The 17,714-nt window shown below is 44.3% G+C and overlaps 1 protein-coding gene across 4 annotated transcripts in view; it reads right to left on the bottom strand.

Annotated features, from left to right (window-relative positions):
* The window catches only part of PHACTR3 (phosphatase and actin regulator 3), a 147,892-nt gene that overhangs the window by 6,884 nt on the left and 123,294 nt on the right, over window positions 1-17,714 (bottom strand). For all 4 annotated transcript variants that reach the window (XM_038750220.1, XM_038750223.1, XM_038750221.1 and 1 more), the window contains one exon: window positions 1,312-1,367. In XM_038750220.1, the coding sequence (XP_038606148.1) occupies window positions 1,312-1,367 (56 nt within the window). The remainder of the gene's footprint in view (window positions 1-1,311; window positions 1,368-17,714) is intronic.

The raw sequence follows: 17,714 nt of genomic DNA, 5'->3' as shown, positions 1-17,714 counted from the left end.
GAAACGGAAATAGTTGGTTCGAACTTCGGAATTGCGTTGATTCTCTTTCCTCTTAGACTGTGAGCCCACTGTTGGGTAGGGACTGTCTCTATGTGTTGCCAATTTGTACTTCCCAAGCGCTTAGTACAGTGCTCTTCACATAGTAAGCGCTCAATAAATACGATTGATTGATTGATTGATTTCCTGTTGGTAAGAGAACACACACTGCCTTTCATTAGAACCTCCAATGTAGGGTCAGTTTTGAAGCCTGGACTTCAGTATATTAGTGACTTCTACACTTCACAAGTTTTGACATAATGTATTTTCAATAGAAAAGCCAATACTTAGCAAATGTTTGGACACAACTTTAATTTTCCTGTGCTTAAATATGGAGTGGAAACTGCCTTTCATTTTTGGTGAGATGCCTTCAATGTGATAGTTCGGGTGAATGAAAGCTCATCCACCTGGTAGCCACAAAAACAAAGAAAGGGCACTCGGACTGCCAGGATTCACTAGAGTACTGTAACAATCATTTCTACTCTGTCTCATGAATTGATGTGGTACGGCAAATTATTTAGATTCATTTTACTTCTTGATTATTCACATCTAATTTAACCATTAGGGTCATCTAAATGTGGCTTAGCTAACATTTTGTACAATGCTTTCAAAATATAGCAATCCATATATCAATATATAAGGCTATTAATTCACAGCATTACTTTATATCGCAACTTGCCTGGAGAGCAAATGGTATAAATGTTGAAATCCTGTGCACCCACAAAAAACAAACAAACATTATTGCCATGCATACCGGGAGTATCCGGAAATGAAACTAAATCTGTCCTCCAGGGAAGTCACTTAAGATTAATGTTCAGAAATAACTGAATTACCACTATGAAAGGGCTGTAGTAGAAGAAAAATGTTTTCTCTTTCTTCAGCTGACTTCAGAAAAAGAACTAATTTGCCTTTCAACTTTTCTAAATTAACACACACACAACACACACACATTCATTCATTCAATTGTATTTATTGAGTGCTTACTGTGTGCAGAGCTTGGGAAGTACAAGTTGGCAACATATAGAGACGGTCCCTACCCAACAACAGGTTCACAGTCTCACACACATACACACAAACACACATGGATGTGCAGGACATGGCCACTGCAGATCTGACCAAGACACACTCTACTAAGCAAAAATATTCACCATCTAAAGGAAGAAAACTTAGATTTCTGCATGGATTCAGGAATGTTTGACCTGTTTGACCCGCTGGGTTCATTCAGCAGGCTTCACACACGTGCAGCATCTTGCTAAAGAAGTACCGGCTACTTACGTTTCAGAATATTTCTTCTCTCTAGCTCCTCTACTGCAGGTCTTTGGCTCAGTCGTCTGCGAAAAAACACCAGAATTACATTTTGTACCATGGTGACTGCCTGAGGTGGCCACAGGTGTTTTGCGAGTGTTAGTCAAAACTCCCCGGAGCAATTCTTCTCCAGAAAATGAGGAGAGTATAAAAGGCTGAAGCTTTGGTTATTTTTTTTCCCCAATTTGGGAATACTTGTGAAAAAGTTATCTGGTTTATGCTGGTGATAGGGTAGTCCTTTCCAGAAACTTGTACATTTTTTTCATCTTCATTTCCCAATTCGGGTAGCCCCAACAGTGCCTTGTCACGTCTCAATTCCCTCAGTACCAAAATGCTGAAACAGGAGGGCAAATGCATCCTAGAAATCTTTTCTTCTGAGCACTCATTGTCTCCACACTGTAATCCGATGCAGCTACTGTTCGTTCTTTTTCCAGAGTTGCCTCTGATATGTTCCTACTTTGCAGGAGGTTCCTTTATTGTCGGATATAACAGATCAAGGCAACAGCTATACACACTACTGCCAGCTGAATAAAATTCATGCGCCGTACAGCTTTGTGCTGTTGGGAGTGTCTAATGCAGCTTCCATCCACTTGTCAGCTCTCACAAGGGCAGCCCTGAGACTGAGTCTTCAAATCATATGATCGGGCCCGTAATAATTTTATCCTGAATAATAAATGAGACTTTCCCCAGATGATACCGCTAGTACTAGCAGAAAATCCGACGCTCATCACCACCTACGCTCACATTTCATTGCTGCTTTAGGCAAACAGTCCAAAACCAGAGATAAAGTGCCTGCGTGGGTTGCCGGAAGCCTAGAAACATTGTGGCGCCTTTTTTATAGTTCATTTTGCATTTCCAGAGTCCAAGGGTGCAACATCAAGATAAAACACTCGTCAGAAGAGGCATAATTAGTTGAAAAATAAAGCTGAACTGCACAGCCTCTTATTGGAACCAAAACAAAATTGGCATTAAGTTGGAATTGCAAAATTGCCCATTTCCATATTATCCCAACATTTCAGATCCAGTAAATAATTGGGACACGTGATTTAGAACCCCAAGCACACAGTACAGATGATTAGATTAGGTTGCCTCCAGAAATATTTGGCTTTGATCTAAAATGCAGACTGAAAACAAAACCGTAGTCCCTGGCAGCTTTTCTGCATCTCCTTTCATACAGCAATAGAACACCATGATTTGAGGTTTCGCTCCTTGGGAGCTCATTATGTGCATTCTGCTGGATTTGCCCAGTGTTTCTCTAACCCCTGGAGATGGTTTCTCTGGCTTCCTATATATGTAATCCACCCACTGAATACCACCAATTCACTGTTGGGGCTTGGTCTGACAAGGACAAGCATGCTTTCCAACCCAAGTCAGAAGCAGGGACCACACTACCTGCCATCCTCCAAGTGGCTCGACAACACTTTAATCACTGTCCTTTCTTTCCTCTTTATTCAGCTGGCCGATTGTTCCAGCCAGTGCACAAGTATTCCATTTCTACAGCTTTTTTTTTTAATTTAAGAATGGAAAATGCAACACAGAATCCCCTAGAGCCAGAAGCTTGAGAACATATAAGAATATTCAAGTCCCAAATAATTATACACACCCTGCTACGAAATGGATATCACCAGCCCACATGCCTGTTCACTCAATTTGTTATTAAAATGAAGATTTATTCGGCCCCCTGTATTGAATAAGGTGCCCTCCAGGGAAAACAGAAGGTGATTTGAGAGAATATTTATGAAAAGCCGAATTTGAAATTCTGCCTGGATCTGAAAGGTAGGTGCCTGGGGGAAAAACATGAAACTAGGGCCAGAAGTCACAACTAAAGGCTCCAGCTCCTCTTCCCACCATTTGACGCCTGATCTTGCTCTTCTGTTCTCAATCCTCCCGGACCATCACAAACCTTATTAATCAGGTGAGGAGCAGAGTCCTCATATTTAAATTTCCGCAGTGGTTTTATTTATCTAAGGGATTTCCATAGTACTCATTGGTTTTGTCCTCATAAGGTCTCGGGAGATTTTGTAATGGCTAAAGATCTTAGGAGCTGTTTGGCTTGGTGTCACTCCTAAAAGGTCATGGAGAAGTCTCGGTCTTTCTCCCCTTTCAATTAATCAATCAACTGTATTTATTGTGCTCCTACTATGGACAGCACTGTACTAAGAATCTGGGGGAGAAAGACAGAGTTAGAAGACAGAGTTGAGAGAATGTGGATGACATCGTGCAAGCCATCACTAACGGTGGGAGAAGCAGCAGCTTCCTCCCTCGGGCCCTTAGGGAGAGACGATTGCATCGTCTTTCTACTTAACAGTGCTTTGCACATAGTAAATGCTTAATAAATGCCATCAATATTCTTATTATTACTCCACAGCACATCAAGTCTTCAGTGCACAAGACTCTCCCTATGGGCGGCTGTAATTACATTCCACTGGCTGATTTATTTGGTCTGTTGAATGCTGGCACACTGTGTTGCAGTGTTCATGCTGAGCCCTGAGCAAGTACGGTTCCCGAGTGAGAATGGAACTGAACTGGTATAAAAACACTTTTTTCAACTTTTTTCAACATCAGCAGGTTATTATGAATTTGATCAGTTGTTGAGGATTAGGCTTTTTCTACCAGTGTTATGATCCCTCTGCTCCTCACTAACACACTCTGCTCCCGACACACTCTCTTTTCGATTCTGAACTACGGGAGCTCTGGGTTGCGCCTGTTAATCTTCACAACATTCCCTCAGATCTCACTTATTGTTTTATTTCTTTTATGCCATTTGTTAGGTGCTTATTGTGTGCGAGGCACTGTTCTAAGTGTTGGGGTAGATAGAAGACAATCACTGTCTTCATCCCCATTTTACAGATGAGGTAACTGAGGATCAGAGAAGTTAAACGAATCGCACAAAGGCACACAGCAGACAAGTGGTGGAGCCAAAATTAGAACCCAGGATCTTCTGACTTCCAGGCATGTGCTCCATCCGTTAGGCCTTGCTGCTTCTTGCTGCTTTTTATGGCATTTGGCACTTCATAGTCTCCTTAATAAAGCACTGATGAAGAAGATGATGATGATAGATAAGACCTCACTGTCTGCATGGCCTAGTGGAAAGAAGAAGGGTCTGGGTATCAGCAGACCGGGATTCTAGTCCTGGCTCTATCATTTGCCTCCTTGTGTGACCCTGGGCAAGTCACACAACTTCCCTGTGCATTGGTTTGCATGTCTACGAAAAGGAGATAAAACACTCGTTCTCACACCTTGGTCCTCTGACTCTCAAGCCAGGCAGTACTTGGTACAAAGTGAATATTTACAAAGTAAATATCATCAGTATTGCTATTAATTTGTGGTGGGAGCAATAGCCCAGATGCGTCACTTGTTGATTCATCTGGCATTCATTCAGATAGCTGAAGATAGCTAAGACCTAGCTGAACCAGGGTGAGGAAACAGAGGGAATAGAGTCTTGCACTACCCAGGACTCCATGAAATGGGAATGCCAAGCAGTGGTAGTTGATAACTAATTCAATAAGCATGATAGTCCCTCTCATCTCCTTGTTGCATGGAAAACCCACTTTAGCCTTGGATCCTCCACTCTTTCAACTCTCATATTCAGTCTGTGCTAATTCCTGTAATTGTTTCCTCCACAACATTCCATCCATCTGGTTATTCTTCTCCATTCAAATGACATCCTTGTTCAGGGACTTCTTACATCCCAACTTTATCACTATATAAGCATCATCCCCAGCCTCCCTGCCTCCAGTACTTCTCTTTTCCAGTCTATATTTTAACCCTGCAGCCCAGATCATTTTCTAAAATGTTTAGAAAATATCTCCCTTCTCCTAGAAAAATCTTAATTAATAATAATAATAATAATATGTGTTAAGCACTTACTATGTGCCAAGCACTGTTCTGAGCTGGGGTAGATACAAGGAAATCAGGTTGTCCCACATGGGGGATGGTCTTCATCCCTATTTTCCAGATGAGGGCACTTAGGGCCAGAGAAGTGAAGTGACTTGGCCAAGGTCACAAAGCAGACAAGTGGCAGAGGTGGAATTATAACCCATTACCTTCTGACTCCCAGGCCTGGGGTCTAGCCACTACGCCATGCTGCCTCTAATGATAATTGTGGCATTTGTTAAGCACTTACTGTGTGCCAGGAATTGTACTAAGCACTGGGGTGGATACACACAAATTGGGTTGGGCAAAGCCAATGTCCCACGTGGGGCTCACAGTCTCAATCCCCATTTTACAGATGAGGTAACTGAGGCCCAGAGAACATTCCTCTCTATATCAAGCAGAAATTTTTGATAAGAATAAATCTCCATCTCAGTGTAGCCCTGCTTAACCAGCCCAGAATAGCTGGGAGCTTTGCCTTATAAGGACACCCAAACCAGGCCACTCTCCTTCATTATGCAAGACCATCCTCTCTTCACAGACTCCGTCCTCTCCTGGTTCTCCTCTTATCTCTCCGGTTGTTCATTTTCAGTCTCTTTTGCAGGCTCCTCCTCCCCCTCCCATCCCCTTACTGTAGGGGTTCCTCAAGGTTCAGTTCTTGGTGACCTCACTCCCTTGGTGACCTCATTCGCTCCCACGTCTTCAACTATCATCTCTACGCTGATGACACCCAAATCTACATCTCTGCCCCTGCTCTCTCTCCCTCCCTCCAGGCTCTCATCTCCTCCTGCCTTCAGGACATCTCCATCAGGATGTCTGCCCACCACCTAAAACTCACCATGTCCAAGACTGAACTCCTTGTCTTCCCTCCCAAACCCTGCCCTCTCCCTGTCTTTCCCATCACTGTTGACGGCACTACCATCCTTCCCGTCTCACAAGCCCGCAACCTTGGTGTCATCCTCGACTCCGCTGTCTCGTTCACCCCTCACATCCAAGCCGTCACCAAAACCTGCCGGTCTCACCTCCGCAACATTGCCAAGATCCGCCCTTTCCTCTCCATCCAAACCGCTACCCTGCTCGTTCAAGCTCTCATCCTATCCCGTCTGGATTACTGTATCAGCCTCCTCTCCAATCTCCCATCCTCCTGTCTCTCCCCTCTTCAATCCATACTTCACGCCGCTGCCCGGATTGTCTTTGTCCAGAAACGCTCTGGGCATGTTACTCCCCTCCTCAAAAATCTCCAGTGGCTACCAATCAATCTGTGCATCAGGCAGAAACTCCTCACCCCCGGCTTCAAGGCTCTCCATCACCTCGCCCCCTCCTACCTCACCTCCCTTCTCTCCTTCCACAGCCCAGCCCGCACCCTCCGCTCCTCTGTCACTAATCTCCTCACCGTGCCTCATTCTCGCCTGTCCCGCCATCGACCCCCGGCTCACGTCATCCCCCTGGCCTGGAATGCCCTCCCTCCACACATCCACCAAACTAGCTCTCTTCCTCCCTTCAAGGCCCTACTGAGAGCTCAACTCCTCCAGGAGGCCTTCCCAGACTGAGCCCCCTCCTTCCTCTCCCCCTCTACATTCCCCCGCCTTACCTCCTTCCCCTCCCCACAGCACCTGTATATATGTATATATGTTTGTATGTATTTATTACTCTATTTATTTTATTTGTACATATTTATTCTATTTATTTTATTTTGTTAATATGTTTTGTTTTGTTCTCTGTCTCCCCCTTCTAGACTGTGAGCCCACTTTTGGGTAGAGACCGTCTCTATATGTTGCCAACTTGTACTTCCCAAGCACTTAGTACAGTGCTCTGCACACACTAAGCGCTCAATAAATACGATTGAATGAATTAATGAATTAATGAAGACTTACACCCTCTCCCCAGGAAGCTCCACCACCACTTTTCCTCTCTCTCCTTCCCTTCTTTCTTCTCTCCCTCCACTGGCGTACACACCTAGCCCATAAACTTGCCATCATTTCTCCCTCTCTCCCTACCAGACAGAATTCCCTGCTTCGGAGCTAGGGAACTACCCGGAGTTCTGAGCTACAGACATGGCAAGAGTGTGGATTTTGTTGCCCACTCAAACAAAATACTGAGCAGTGGAACTCCTGCTCCTCAGGAAGGTCTCCTTTATGCCTCATGGGACATAGCTGCTATTTTCTGTGAATCCTAGTTGATGACATGGAAGTGTGAGAAACTCCATCTCCCACAAAAATCCATTTCCCAGATTGCATTTGCAACGGACAAGCACACACACATACAATGGATGAAACCATGATTTTGATAACTGTCTTTCCATGAGCACTATCAATACCTAGACCCGGGTTTGTGCTTTGAAATTAAGAATCTTAATTTGGCTCCAGACTCTTACAATTTCTGGAGCCAAGAGATTTCCACCGTCTCCATTCTTTAGGCATGTGATAGACCCGGAAAATCCACCCCATTACCGCCATCCTGTTTGGACTGACACTTGTGAGAGAGGTCAGAAGACTTCAAACCCTGGAAAGAGGGGGAAATGGGGCTCCCAGGATTTCCCCAAATTGACAACTGACACCTCCTTCACTGGTTGTATTCTGTTGCCCCATTGTAAAATGCTAATTTGGTTCACGATGACTGAAAATTTGAGCATGCCCTCCCCGCCGGTGATGGAGCAGGCACACAAAACTAAAAAAAGAAGCTTGTTAGGGAATTCACATTCTATTTCTGCATAATGCTGGCTGGAAAAAGCTAGCACGTGTGGCAGCTAATTAGAACCATGTGGAGGCAGCTAAGAACTAAGAAAAGACATGTTCATAAATGGACATAAAAATGCACAAACCCCTCGAACTGTGTGGTGAGCCAGACTATTACAGAACCCAGCTCTGAGGCTGTCAGAAGTCAGGGCAGCTTGTTGGCTGAGGATGTGATCAATGGTGATACATATTCCACAGGAAATAAGCAGCTAAGGATAACTCAGAATACTATCTTTAAGGAAAGCAACAATGTGCTGGGCAGGGTGAATTTCCCATCTGCCAAATCTTCGGGAGAACCCGACGGGCTCCTGACCAGCTCTCGCTTCCGCTCAGTGACTGGCCACAAAAGTGAGAGGCCAGGGCAGGGTGGAGAGACACAGATGGACAGACCGGCTTGAATGTGAACAAGCCAACTGTGAGCTGCAATTCAAAGACCGGTGCCAGGGTCACCGTTTGGAAGAGAATGTCTGTGTTTAGTTGGCAGAGCTGTCCATTTTCCCGGGGTGACCCGCCCATTCCATCAAGGATTCCCATTTTGAGCTGGGAAATGCCTATTGAGGCTCTGACTCATCTCTGGGCTTCGCTGTGACAAGTGGCAGGGAACCGTTGCCAGTGAGCAATTTGGGGAAGAAAACATGGGGTGGGCGTCATTCTGCCTATTAGTGAAACCCTCCTGTGCATGACTGCAAGACAAAAATGGAAGTCAGAAGCTCTTCTCTGGCTGGCTATTTTAGGAGCAAGCTCTGAGGCAGTGGGCGGGATCCCTCTACTTGGATGGAAAAAGCTGATGAGACAGAATGGTCTTTGTTCCCCGGCATCCAAAGACTGAAGGGATGGAGGAGCAGGGACATCTCAAGGGCCAGCAGTTTCAATATTCTGGGCAAAGATTCCTCTCCTTGTGCACCTGGCTGGTTCTTCCATCCCAAAGCACCTCATTGCCTTTAAGGCTTTTTCCACCAACCTGGCCAGAGCCACCCAATGCAGCCCAGGTTTCTACAAGAATTTCAGCGAGGGAATGAGTTCTGGAGGGATGATTTAAAAGGGACCACAGGATATTCCATGCAATTATTTTTCTGACTGAAATGCAACTTCAGCTCCTTTCAGTTGGGGATAGAGAATCTGATTGGGTGGGAAACACTGGTTTACATTCTACAAACATCATGACACAATCATTTACCGTCCTCTGCCTACATTCCATTTCTGGCCATGAACACATCCAACATTCAGTGAATTACCTAATTTGAGTCAGTGAGGTTTTGGGGATAAGCATAAACAATACAAAATAATTATAAGTGTTGTCCAAGAGCACTGAGCTTGTACACTGACACAGCAGACCGGTGATTTTAAATGAATGAAAACTGAATATTGGACCCAAGCACCACAGAAGGGCACAGGGCCTGCTTCAGAAACCACACTATTAACTGTGCTTTCATTTGGCCACTCTGGGCTTGCCCTTCAAACCGAGGAGTGGATTTTCCCCCTATATCTACCGCTGTCCGACTCCTCCAGGCCAGAAGGCATCACATTTGGCAAGGGAGCAGAGTGCTGCAATCTCATGCCTCAGCACTTCAAAATGAGAACTCGATAGCTCCCAAGCTCCTGGACAGCTCAGAAAATGAAGCACAGCTGCAACACTTAGCCATTGGAGCCATTTCTCTTTGCGGACAGCCAAAGCCACAGCTCTGGATAGAAGGAAAGGAAGTGGGACCCAGGAACACAAAGCCCCGGTGGTCAAGAGGATACAACAGGTGCAAGTTCTCATGCCCAAATGTCAATGGATTTGTTCTCTTCCAGGATTCCAGGAATCATCATCATCATAATGGCATTCATTAAGTGCTTATTATGTGCCAAGCACGGTGCTAAGCGCTGGGGTGGATACAAGATAATACAATCAGATACAGTCCCTGTCTCAATCAGACATAATTTCTGATTATGGATTATATGGATGATTATGGCAGGATTATGGTTTCCTCGTTTTGCAAATGAGGAAACTGAGGCACAGAACAATTAAGTGTCCTGTTACATCCTATCACGGGCGGGGTTTGGTGATCAGCTCAGGCCACCCCGCTATGGGAAAGTGCTGGAGATGGGTCTGGGCTCTGCATCTCCTAGCTCCATCCATTGTAAGAGTGACCCACCTTTGATCTTCTATCTTCTAGACTGTGAGCCCACTGTTGGGTAGGGACCGTCTCTATATGTTGCCAACTTGTACTTCCCAAGCGCTTAGTACAGTGCTCTGCACACAGTAAGCGCTCAATGAATACGATTGATTGATTGATTGATTCTGAGGATCACCAGCAAAGAGTGTGAATCTGGGCAAAAGCAGGAATTACCCTGAAAAATATTGAGTGTCCCAATTTAAGAGCCAAGGCTGTGGAGAACTACCAGAAGTAGCCATTTAACATTCCGCATTAAAACACCACCTAGATTCTTACATCACCATGGTCAAAGCCGCTGAGGGCTCTGGCAAATTCTCCAGTGACAGTGTGACTGCCTCCACGAGCATCTCCCCTCTCCTCTGAGGACTGGACGCTAAGGCCAGGACAAGTGGAAGGAGGTCCCTCAGGTGGTCAATCCTGATCCAGATCCCACCTATCACAGAGGAAAAGCCTCCTCACACGAGATAGCATTTGAGCACTTCTCTCTCATAATAATAATAATAATAATGATGGCATTTATTAAGCACTTACTATGTTCAAAGCACTGTTCTAAGCTTTCATGGTCCCAGGACTCATGACAAGCTCATAGGCAGCCTGACATGCTCATAGAGTGTGAATGGACTTAATACAGCCCAGTCAGAAGTTGCCACCTGGGGCACATATAGAGCCCAATTAGGAGGTACCCTCAGACTACAGGTGGGCACCTATCTAGAGGGCAATATCTTGCATTTCTGTAACTGGTGGCAGGATAAGAGGGACAGCCTTCTACACGCTCTGGGCCATCGCTGCACCAACTTCCCCACTGTCCTGGCCCCTCTTGTCTGCCCACTGTGAAGGGGACGCCTGCACTCTGATACCTAGAGGAGTTCAAAGGGGGTCGCCAGGATCGACATGTAAGAAGCACAACCTCTATTCGCAAGAGTAACTAACTGCTGGCTAGCATTGCAGACCTAAATCCTTGGAATGTCTGCTTTTTAATAACAAAGCCTTTGTTAAGAAATGTACTGGTTTGTGCCTCCACCCCCGGAAGCCCTGACTGTTCACGGCCCCTGGGATCTCAAAGTAACCCACTAGTTCCGGCTCCACCTCACACAGACCGTGACAGATGGGGAAACATTTTGTTCCTAAAAATAAAAGCCCAAAGAATGTAGAAGTCATACAGTTGCCAGCAAAAGGTGCTGGCTCATGCCTACCAACTATCGCCAGGCCATTGCTAGAAGGAAGCACTGCATATCAATTCCAGGATCACGGACACATCAGAGACACAAGCAGCCTAACGGAAAGAGCACAGGGCTGGGAGTCAGGAGACCTGGGTACTAATCCCACCTCTGCCACTTCTCAGCTGTGTGACCTGGGACAAATTACTTAACTTCTCTGTCCCTCAGTTTGCCCTCTGTAAAACAGGGATTGAACACCTGTTTCCCCTCCCTCTTAGATGATGAGAACGTTGTGGCATAGGGGTCTGATCTGATTGTATAGTATAAAGCCAGTGTTCAGCATATAATAAAAGCTCAATATTTAAAACAAGAAAGTTATTTCAGTGGGATGGGTTTGCTTAGCATAAAAAGAGACAAAGCTGTCGTTACAATGTGGTTATGGTTCCCAGATTAGGCAGGAATGGGGCACCTGGCAAGAGGGACCAGTAGGATATTATGAACCTAGATCCTGGAGTTTGATCTGTGCTAAAACATACCAGCACTCCTCCCTCCTCCACTACCTAAGAAAGGACCTACCAGTCTCAAATTCTTCAGTTCCTCAAGTCAAAGAGGAGAAAACAGTAAACAAAGTGTGATTTGATGGATGATCCTGAGACTGGGGAAAGAGAGACATCTTCATTATCACTACCATTATCCTCACCAAAAAGGGAGGGACAGCTAAGTGAACAATTCAAGTTAAACAACAGGTCCCCCACTTGCCAACCGTGGAATCTAACTGAGCTCATCACTTATAACTGCCCAGTTGAGCACCACTTTAAATATATGCCGAAAAGCACTTCAGCTAAAAGACAAGAATCAGAAGCAATTCCTAACAAGGCTAAAACCTTCCTGGAGAGATGTGTCTGTGTAGCCTATATATTTACGCCTCCAGGAGGATTACTAGGTTATTTTGGGGATAATTTTATGTGTCACACAAAGCTTGCGGGATTCCCATCCTGACTCACTCTTCTCATCATCGCTTTCTCCAAACCCTGGGCTGATCCATTGCAGCCTCATGTGTCTGAGTTGAATGTATCTGCTATTAGCCACCCAAGCAGATTCTTAGCTGCAAAACGCATAGGGATGTGCTCCAAACTTCAGCTTTGTTTGCTGTACATCCAACTTTGGGTTTCCACACCAACCTGGCCAAACTCAAGCAGGTTATAAAGCGGGGCCTGTCACATAGTCCCAATTTCATTTTTAGCAAAACTCTCCCCAGGACAGATGGGGAGGATAAGATGCTTATAGCTTGATTAGTTCCTAAATCGTGTTCACAGACACTGCCACACGTAAAACAGCAATTGTGCATTCAGGGATGCGCCGTCTCTGCTGGGTTTAGCAACAAGCTCTGGGGATCTTTGGTGCTGACCAAAAATAACCATCTACTGTGCTCATCAAATACAACCCTAACACAGTTTGCAGGCTTGAGCCCAAGACAAACGTACTGCTGAGCTGAAACCAGTCTGGTCCCATAGCCCCGCTGCTCTACAAAACATGATTTTTTTTAGGTTTCATTTCCTAAAACGGGCCCAGCACAATGCCTATTGCCAACATGACCTCTTTCCCAATAATTCTATATTTAATCAAAAGTCCAGGTATACTTTTAACCAGTTCCTAGTGTCCTTAATAATTAAATATCTCCACCATGTGCTGACTTCAATATCAGCCCACATTAAAGAAATGCTACCTTTTGATAGCCTACAGAGTCCAGGGGAATAGAAATCTACACACCAGGACTTCAGCTAGGCAACTCATTCAAGTGATCATAAGTCTCCTGCTCAAGTGACTTAACTGATTTTCTTAACCCGTTGGATTCCTAAAGTAGAGGAGAATTGCTCAGAAATCACTACATTGGGAAGGTTCAAACTGCAACTCATTTGCATTCAGAACTTCTTGTGCCACTTATATGGAAGAGATGTCTCTTCCCTCATAACAGATTCACTCATTCAATCGCATTTATTGAGCGCTTACTGTGTGCAGAGCACTGTACTAAGCACTTAGCATTGTACTAAGCGCTTGTGCATGGAGAAGGGAATGCTGGGTAATTTCCAATTGTCCAGCACTGCCTCTCTCCCATGCCAAAGCAAGCAAACAAGATGTCACCAAAGTTAAGAAACACTTTTTTTGGTTTTAGTATATAAGGGGCTGTGTGGAGGGAAAGTTCCTACAACAAGAAGGTCTGTCTATTACATTATAAGATTCATAAGGAGCTGTGTATTCTGTTGCCACAGCTGGGAAGGCCGGATATAACAACACATGTTAACTAGGAAGTGGGTAATAACCAATCAATTGTATTTATTGAGTGCTTACTGAGTGCAGAGCACTGTACAAAGCTCTTTGAGAGAGTACAGTACAACAGAGTAGGTAGACATGTTCCCTACCCAAAATAACTAAAGCCACAATCAACAGTATTTATTGAACTTTCTGCAGAACACTATACCAAGTGTTTGGTGTAGCAGAATAAAGCAAACAGACATGATTGTTACCCTCAAGGAGACACTAATTTAGTAGGGAAGACAAATGCTAAAATAATTTACAGACAGGATGAAACAGAAAAAGGGGATATGTACAGAAGTGGTCAAGTAACAGGATTTGTAAGATACATCTCTGTTCTCCCTCCTCTCCTTTTCTGTTTATTCAATCATTGTCGTATTTATTGAGCACTTACGTTGTGCAGGACATTGTACTAAGCGCTTGGGAAAGTGCAATACAAAAACAGATACATTCCCTGCCCACAACAAGCTTACAGTCTGTTTCTATGACTGTCTTTGGGTTTAAAGATGATGCTACTGATGATGAGATTTTTTACATCAGTGGGTTTTTTTGACACCTATGTGCAGAGCACTGGGGAGAGCTGTGGGCAGGGAATGTTTCTGTTTATTGTTGTATTATACTGGACACAGTAAGCTCTCAATAAATATGACTGAATGAATGAATACAACAGAATTTGCAGACATGTCCCCTGCTCATAACGAGTTTAAGTGAGAAGCAGCATGGCATAGTGGATAGAGCTTGGGCCCGGGAGTCAAAAGATCATGGGTTCTAATCCCGGTTCCCCCATTCATCTGCTGTATGATTTTGGGCAAACCACTTCACTTCTCTGTGCCTCAGTTACCTCATCTGCAAAATGGAGATTGAGACTACGAGCCCCATATAAGACAGGGGCTATGTCCAACCCAATTTATTTATATTCATCCCAGTGCTGGCATATATTAAACAACTAACAAATACCATAATTATTATTAATAATACAGCCTAGAAACGGAACACAGAACACAATGGATGATTAGTCACACAGTTTTAAAAAAATCTCATCATCAGTAGCATCATCTTTAAACCCAAAGGCAGTCACGGAAACAGACTGTAAGTTGTTGTGGGCAGGGAATGTGTCTATTTTTGTATTGCACTTTCCCAAGCACTTAGTACAATGTTCTGCGCAAAGTAAGTGCTCAATAAATATGACAATAAATGAATGAACAGAAAAGGAGAGGAGGGAGAACAGAGATGTAGCAAGAAGATGGGGGGAGAAAGAGGGGGTCAGAGAGACCGGGGGACAAAGAGAGAGGAGAAAGAGCAGAGAGAATGACTGAAGAGAGAGTAAGTATAGCACACCACCTGAAGGACATGTGTTTCTCTTGTGTTTCTTTTTCAAGTTGTGGTGATCTTTAGCACTGAACCGTCCCACTCCCCCCACCAGCTATCCCACTCAAACATCATATATCCAACAGCACAGCAGTCGTTGAGAAATGATGGGGTAGAAGTAGCAGATACAGCCTGGAGAGGTGTATATCGTCCAAGTTTTAGTGGCTGTGGAGTCTCCCAGTTGTTGGGATTGAGACCAATCTAGACCCTAGGTTGCACCTCGGATGCGTTTCAAGGAGTCCAGGTCCAGGGTATCCATTCCATCAGGACGGATACACACTGTTAATGCTCCTTCTTTTGAGTTGATCAGTATAGCCTTCCTGGTCCCTCAGATTAGTTCCAATCAGAGCTCTGATTGATACACCCTCCTCTCAATCTGGGTCTCGAAAGAGATCACCCGCAGATTGGAGCCACCCCTTCCACTTCAGGGACTGGTGGTTTGTAACTAGTCCAGAGATGCCATTTCCTACGTCAGTCTAAATTTCTTGTTGATCAAGGGGGTAAACAGGTTGAAATCAATAATAGGCACTTTGAAATTGGAATTTACTGATTGCTCACTTTCAGGTGATTTTAGATTTTCTGCCACTAATGCAGCAGTATCTCCCCACTATTGGAAGGCAGTTGCTAAATGCAGTTTTCCAATAGCTTGGGTGTTAAATTTCTCCACCAAGAAGCCTCTTTTTAATGACTCCTTCTTATTGGTTGCTTCTGCTCTCTGTTATGGATATGTTCTAAATCAGTGAAACTGATTTTTCAGTCTTACTGGCTCAACTTCAAAGATCTACTGAGTGCTGATTCTCCATCCTTTCTTTGTTCTCTCTTGAAGTAAGTGGGGGTTGGGAAGCCTTCTGCATCGAGCAAAGGCAGCTTGGGAAATCATTGCTAAGGGCAACGGCATAGCAGACCTGACTACTGTTACGATCAAATCCTCAACAGGAAACCAATACAAATGTCCACAATCCAAGGCAGAAATCCAAGCAGATTAAAATTAAAAGCTCTCTCTTCCATGAAGCCTTTTCACATTAATTTTCTTGGCTCCGGTTACTCCAATATGCTTAGAAAGCTTTGGCATAGCTCAGAAATTGTGTGTGTGTGTGTGTGTGTGTGTGTGTGTGTCTACAATTTTATTCATAGGAATCTTTTTAAGTCTACATGCTTCAATCACTTTTATTTGTACATTTGGGTATTTGTATTTTTCCCCATTTCCTTTATATTGTAAACGCCCTGAGGCTAGAAACTTGTCTTAGCTCTTTTACTTAACTCCCTGTGGGAACTAATACAGACTCTGCACAACGTGAGCATTCAAAGCTGTTGACTTTTCATGTTATCTTGGTTTTTTCAGCATCCATTACTATCCTTACCCCAAGTGAATTTTATATCTTATTTGTAAACACTCTCCAATATTCCTAAGTGCTTCCCTGACTTTGGGTTGCTGAGATACAATTCTATATGGAGGCTGGGGAGACTTTAGGTGGCCAGGCAATTCCCTTCCAGTCCCTAGATGCAGGGAAACCACTGGCCTGCTTTTCATTTCATGCCCTTTGTGAACAGATCCAGCATGTATCAGTCAACATTTAATGGGCATCCATGAAATGAGGCAGATTCTGTCCATCCAGGGAGTGACAATGTTTTCAAGTTGCCATTTGCAAAGGGGGTGGGGGGAGAGGAGCCCCATGCAGGACAGGGACTGTGTCTGGCTTACTTGACCTGTTCCTATCACAACACTTAGAACAGTGTTTGACACATAGAAAGCACTAAAAAAAAAAGATAATCTGAATTAAGACAAGCAGCATTTACCTTTCTAAATTTATGCCCTGATTCAGTCTTTGAACACTTCAGTTGTGACTCTACATGCCTTCTTTATGCCATATGTACTAATCTGCAAAAGGCTGATAGAAGTTTATGACAAACACAGAGATGTCAATCATAATACTTCTGTAGTATCTACTTTGTGTGGAACACTCTAAATGGCATTTGGGAGAGTACAGTAGAATTAGAAGATCCTTTTCCTCAAGGAATTGACAATATAGAAGAGGAAGATGAACACAAAACCAATTACAGACAGGAGGAAGAAGAGACTGGAAAGATAGATAAGACTAAATGGCATTTGGGGGAGTACAGTAGAATTAGAAGATCCTTTTCCTCAAGGAATTTACAATACAGAAGAGGAAGATGAACATAAAACCAGTTAGACAGGAGGAAGAAGAGACTGGAAAGACAGATATGACTAAGTGCTTAAATAGCATTTGAAAGTCTGGAAAACGGAAGATCTTTAAGTGGTTGTGAGTGTGTAATATAGAGGCTATGAAAAAATGTTGAGGTGAGAGCAGGGGGAGCATATGGCCTGAGAAGGTGAAAAATTAATTAGGGAAAGCCTCCAGAAGGAGGTGAGGTTTTCAGAAGGGCTTTGAAAATGAGAAGAGCTGTAGCCTGGTGAATTTGATTGGAAGGATGAGCTGAGCCAGAGGAAAGGTGTGGAGTGAGAAATTGGAAGAGAGAGAGTCAAAATTTGGAAGAGTAAGAAGTGAGCTTGAGAACAGAGAGTATGAGCTGTGGTATGGTGAGAGAAGGAACTGATAAGTAAGAGGGAGAGGGTTAATATTTCCCTCTCCTTCAAGGCCCTATGAGAGCTCACCTCCTCCAGGAGGCCTTCCCAAACTGAGCCCCCTCCTTCCTCTCCCCCTCCTCCTCCCCTCCATCCCCTCCACCTTACCTCCTTCCCCTCCCCACAGCACCTGTATATATGTACATATGCTTGTACGTATTTA

Source organism: Tachyglossus aculeatus, chromosome 8 (assembly GCF_015852505.1).
Source record: "Tachyglossus aculeatus isolate mTacAcu1 chromosome 8, mTacAcu1.pri, whole genome shotgun sequence".
Classification (NCBI taxonomy): Eukaryota; Metazoa; Chordata; class Mammalia; order Monotremata; family Tachyglossidae; genus Tachyglossus; species Tachyglossus aculeatus.
The sequence above is the reverse complement of the archived record's forward strand: the minus strand, read 5'-3'. Positions and strand labels throughout refer to the sequence as shown.